Source organism: Opisthorchis viverrini (genome assembly GCF_000715545.1).
Source record: "Opisthorchis viverrini unplaced genomic scaffold opera_v5_15, whole genome shotgun sequence".
Taxonomy (NCBI): domain Eukaryota; kingdom Metazoa; phylum Platyhelminthes; class Trematoda; order Opisthorchiida; family Opisthorchiidae; genus Opisthorchis; species Opisthorchis viverrini.
This window is the reverse complement of record NW_008751671.1, coordinates 904,753-910,752: the sequence shown is the minus strand read 5'-3', so window position 1 is coordinate 910,752 and position 6,000 is coordinate 904,753. Positions and strand designations below refer to the sequence as shown.

Here is a 6,000-nt window from a genome sequence, read left to right as displayed (position 1 = left end):
TTAGAAGGCTTGTTTACAGACAAAGGGTTCTCCACCGGATGATATTCGACACTTCTTCAATGAATCTATATCGCTGTATTGAATAGTCTCCATAATAAATGAAAATCGATAGGAGGAAAATTGTCAACAGGTGTGGTTATGATCAGAATGAGTGTATGCTCCTGGCGAAGCGGCTTGCTGCATGTCCGGACGACACCCTTATCTCGGAATTGAAGCAGATCAGTGTCTGGAACTACGGGAAATGTGAACTTGGTTTGTGGGTAGACGTATTGGATCGCCTAGATGCTATTCTCGAACACGCGGTTACTAAGGTTGGGAGGTGGATGTTGCGACTAGATCTGCCTGAAAATGCATCGCTGGTGGATGACGTTGTCACCATCCTCGAGTTTACAGGCCATCTGATAGAGCACAGTATATATCGCTATCTCTACGGGTCTTGGAACCATATACTTGCCCTTTTCGGCTCTGAGAATATGGATATACTGCTGGCTGTTCTTGGATTGGCGTACAATTTCAGGTAATGTGTAAACCTGATACAATTTATCGTAGTAGCAAACGGAGCAATTATTTTGTAAGAATGGATCATCACAATAAAAAGATGATACTGGAACGTTTAGTATCCATAGCAGAGGTACAACCAGGTTTTGGGTTTCACATTCTTTTTCTAGACATGGGGAGGTTCAGAAAACAACTTCGGTCTTGCCGCATGTTGCGATCCAGATCATGTAGGTTTGGTTCACTTTTCTAACCCTTCCAGTTCCCAGAAACAGCTGGTAACATATACTTCGAATACCGACCGGATTCAAAAGACGGCTCTTTTATCGGCGGCAATCCTCCAAGTCAATTAGAAACGGAAACCACTCCGTCGGGTGACATCGCAGAACATACCGATGGGTGTGGAAACGTGGAATGGACAGCACCTAAAAAGATAGTACTGCGTGCACTGCATCGTCGCAATCAGTCTCCATCGCAAATAATGGAGGAGCTACTGTCACAACACCTCTTACCTCCGTCAAAACAAATGGCCTTGTTTGCTAGAATACGTTTGGCTACGTATTTTGCCATTCCTGAACAGCGCCACAAATGCATCCGAGCTAGACTTCAGGCCCTGTCCATTTTGTGTAAGTATTAGTTCGGTGATGATGATTAGTTCGGTTGATGCTATGGTTTTGACGCAGGTGGTATTGGGCATATGGTCGTTATGTATGACCTGATTCGGTGCTGCCGCAAGTACGGTTTGCCTTGCACGAATTCCTTCATTATACCGGACTCAACATATTGGCTGGGATTACCACATACGGACCTATATGACAGGACGTTAAATGTTCTGGTATGCTGACTCCTAGGGGACTTGCCATCCCTCCGTTTATGAACGTTGTTCATGTAGCACCACAGAACTCGGCCTAGCGTTTCCATCACGTGCCTAAATAATCTTTCGGATGAGCGACATACGTATCTCAACAGGCGTCTTATCCTCATTTATTTTAGGACTGTTTCGACCAATGGGAGTCCCATACGTGACCCCTTTCACCTAAAAGCTCCGATTTCATGTAAACATGTTCAGGGTAGTCGCCGGCAACTATGAAAAATGCTCGACTTTCGCTGCTTAGCCAGAGGAGATGTGTAACGGAGGGTAAATATTCAAAGAAACCGAGGTAACTGCTTACCGACCTTCCGATGCTTATCGAGCCTTACGTCGCTTCTGCACAACCGCTCGTCACCTGTAACTGTGGTATGTCGCGCTCAGTACGACCGTCTACCGAGTCTAAGTTAACCTAGCAATAATGTTACGGAGAAACCGCTGTTGCTGAATAGTGCAGCGTCATTGCTAGTGGAGCTCGATAAATTGGGAGCAATGGTAGATATAGTGTTACAAAGCTAGCCTAATCTTGTCCAATGTACTAGCTGCAGAAGGGCAAGGTGATTAAGAGGTCCTTCGACCGCTGCTCTCTGGGTCTGCGATACTTCATAATTCATTGGGACCGCATTGCATGTAACTTCTGGAAGGACACCGCCACTGGACGAGGCGATTTTGAACGCCATTGCCTCAAACCTTAAAGCTAATTTCCGATTGGCCTTGCCCGCTCTTCATTTCATCTTGTGTTCGCTGCTTAAGTATAATCCGTCCTCAGATGCATCCTACTACGATGTTCCCTGGTAAAATCATGCACTGACTGGTGATGAAATGTAATGCGTTCTTGTAATGTAATGCGCTTTTGGTTACAGTTGTGATGTCCCCAGATGGCTTTTTCTACCCGGCTTACAACTGATACGAGACCAGATTATAGCCCTGAGGCTATTCCGACAGCTGCGCCTCGGTCCGTTGGTGGTTAGCCTGTAAAAATTCCCCATATATTAGCAATGCTGTGGAATGTAGGTGGCTCGGGTGCGCTGTTTGGTTGTTGGTCTGTTCGCCGAGCTTGGCAGTTGGGTTGCAAACGTTTCATCACCAATCGAGGTGACATCGTCGGTGCAGGGTTGAGTGAGACCCACTCAACCCTGCACTGACGATGTCACCTCGATTGGTGATGAAACGTTTGCAACCCAACTGCCAAGCTCGGCGAACAGACCAACAACCAAATTCCCCATATATGTTCACTTTCGGACGGGTTTACAACTTAATCTCCATTGTTGTGTTGTAGGGCCAGAAGACAAAATAGGCATATACTGAGGCTATAAGATTTCGATTGTGAACCTCTGAGCGTCAGGTGTGCCTCAACTGACAGGTAACATGCACGAAAATACTTTATAAAAGAAATCCGAGTAGTCCGCCTTTCGCATGTTTCTCTGGAGCTGTTTCGTATGTAACGGATTGCTTTATTTGCGCAGCATACACCTTTGATGTGGACGAGCGTCACCTCTATCCGAGTCTCCTGGATGAGCTCGTTGAAGTGCTGGAACTCCCTGATGGACAGTACACCGGCATCAAGGCATGCGCCTTGCGCACGATGACGGCAATTGTAAATTCACATCGGCTAGGAATCACGTAAGTTCAGTCTGCTCTTGTCGGGTTTGATAAAGCTGTGTCGTTCACTGGTGTGATTGTACACTTTTCGCAAACTTCTTTGGGTTTATGATCTTGACTGCACCCTGTCCTAACTGACCTAAATTGTGTGAAATTTCCATGATTGATGGTCTTGTAACAACAAATAATTTATGGGGTTTTGAGAATAGAGACCCCATTTTTCAGACTAGTTGATTTTGCAATTACAGCGCGTAGTAACGAAAAACAATGTGCAATGAGAACTGCATCATTGCTAACGTGTTGTAAGCTATCCATAGCTTTGTAAACATGGTTCGACAATAGCGCTCCGCTTTGGACGGTCAAGACCAGACGCTGATGCGCCTTGGAAGCCTTACCCTCTAACTGAATACCTGCACCAGTACGAAGCACTTTCGGATAGTATCAGTTCAAGTACAATTGCTGTCATGAGGAGATAGCTTGTGTACCTCCATACCTCATTTGGCCATACTATGAAGCTCACATACGACACTCACGGAGCCTTATACTATGTTGGTCAGTAGATGCTGGTCTGACCACCACGGTCCCCTGGTTCTCCGGGTTGGGGGGCTGTGAGATGGCTCAGTGGTTAGAACGCGAATTTACTGACCGGAAGGTCGGGTTCGAACCCGACCTCCGCCCCTCGACTTACCCTGTCTAGACTTGGGCAACCTGGCAGTATCCCAGCCCTCGTGCTTCCTTTGGATGGCATGACAGCTAGGCACTGAAAGAGTGTTACAGCTAAACGATTATCTTTATCTTTATCCAGTTTGGAGAGGTGGAATGTGTTGCAACTTGCTTCCCAAGAATGCAGACTGCTGTGGTGATCTTACACCAATCCCCGCAACCTTGGGTGAAAACCTCAACCGTCATCTTTTCTAGGTCTGGGCTCCATGGTGGTTTCACAATCCGCGTACATCTATGAATAGCATTATATCGGCCATCACGTGGTGTCATTAGCTGATGTCTGCATGTAGCAGGGCACCTAACCGAAAACAGGCTACTGCTGATACTTTCCTTTTTTCCCTCTTTCTTACTCATTCCTCCCGACCATTTGCTAGAGATGTCTCTGTAGGCCAGTTCTTAAGGACATCAAGAACTCCACAAGTAAAAGTATCCTCTTATCACATCGACCGTCGTGTGGTGACACCAGTCATGTTGTCTTATTTGTTGCACACATGGCGGATAAACGAAAGCTACCGACTGCTGCTTCCAGTAGTCCTCGTTCATCCTATAGCGCTCTCCTGCTTGGCAATCACTATCTGTAAAATCCGGCCGTAGGCACCTGGGGAATTGACGCTCGCCACCGCTGATATCTTACGTTCCGCGTTCACTGTTTGAGTGTCGTCCTCTATTTCTATTGCAATTTTAACCTGTGAAGTCGTAGGCTCACCAGCCAGCAAGCTGTTCTTGTGTGGACTCTAGAAAATTTATCGATTGAAATATGTTGCACCCCTGAATGTTGAATACAAGATCCAGGCACAATTTCCGAGCTTTCTATCTAGATACTACAGGTTTCGGGTCATCCTTCAGTTCCTACATTCTGGGGCGAGATGGCTCAGTGGTTAGAGCGCGAATTTACTGACCGGAAGGTCAGTGGTTCGAATCCGACCTCTGTCTCTCAACTTCCCCTGTCTAGGCTTGGGCAACCTGGCAGTATCCTAGTCCTCGTCCTTCCTTCTGGTGGCGTGACAGTTAGGCACCAAAAGGGTGCTGCAGCTGAAAGATTTTTTCTGTTGAAATGCGCTATTCCTCTGGGGCGATGATTCAATACTCAAGTGTGGTTGTTGAGCTTACGTCCCCATCGGTTTCTTCTGGCGTCCCGTTACTCACCACTGATAATCTACAATCTTACGTCATTGGTTCTCTCTGGGTCGGTATTGTTTTTGGGCAATCAGGCGAAAGGGTCTCTGTTTGACTGAATGATCGTACACTTCGTCCACCTATCAGTTGCCAGTGTCCGCTGGCGCATTATTTGATGCGGTCGACTAAGTACCTTACCTTACCGAGAGCCCAGTGCACCTGCAGACACATCTGTTGTGTGAAGCAGTATCAGGATCCAGGCCTGTTTAGCTCACTCCTCTTTCCTGTCATTCGTTCAGTCCTCATAATCGAGTGTGTATAACTGTTGGGTCACTGGCTAGGTAGAAACTTGGCAGAGTCAATGCTACAGTCCGTCGGAGTGTAATTAGCTACACTTAGTGGACCTGTTCCTTTTAGATACGCAAATGCTACCGGGATGACAATCAACAGTCATGCAGTGCAGTATAGATGTTTTCGTCCGATGACAACACAATAACTAACTATATCTAGCTGCACCGGTCTATGCATCACCAGAGGTATGGGAAGGAAGTGACGGGGCCACCAATTGAATCACAGTATTCGCTGTTACAAATAGAATATCGATTGTGCATTGCCGGGCGCGGGGGTGAGACTGAAGTATGATCGATATCATCTCCAATGTTATTGAGCGGAGGCGTGTGCAAGTCAGATAGAGGGGGTGCATGAACACCATTGTCTTCATTGGATGAGGTACGCGTGAAGTCGTTGACATGTGTGCGATCACCACAAGGAGCGAGATGGCGGACGGATACAGTGCTTTCTTTTCCGCCGGGAAAACGAACACGGGCGTAATGTGGATTGCTATTTATTAATTGGACTTCCTCAACGACGGGCTCATACTTTGAGGCACGGTCAAATCTCCTCAGTAAAACAGGTCCTGGAACAGTGAGCCAAGTCGGTATAGATAAACCACAGGATGACCGGCGTTCAAACCGGAATATCCGTTCATGTGGAGTAACATTCGTGGAGACGCAGAGAAGGGACCGTATAGAGTGGAGGGCATCCGGTAGAGCCGACTCCCAGTGACAGATTTGGAGGCCTTTCGTCTTGAGTCTAAGCTGGATTGCGTTCCAGAGTGTTCCGTTGAGGCGTTCGACTTGCCCGTTCCCCTGGGGATTATAAGAAGTTGTTCGGCTGGTGCAAACTCCCCTGTCATG

The 6,000-nt window shown here is 47.1% G+C and overlaps 1 protein-coding gene across 1 annotated transcript in view; it reads left to right on the top strand.

Moving 5' to 3' along the window:
• Positions 1-520: 520 nt before the first annotated feature.
• The window catches only part of T265_01385 (hypothetical protein), a gene marked incomplete at both ends in the record, with an annotated part of 79,509 nt that continues 74,029 nt past the window's right edge, over positions 521-6,000 (top strand). The window contains 4 exons of the mRNA XM_009165411.1: positions 521-631; positions 669-725; positions 758-1,121; positions 2,830-2,986. Coding sequence (XP_009163675.1) covers positions 521-631; positions 669-725; positions 758-1,121; positions 2,830-2,986 — 689 coding nt within the window. The remainder of the gene's footprint in view (positions 632-668; positions 726-757; positions 1,122-2,829; positions 2,987-6,000) is intronic.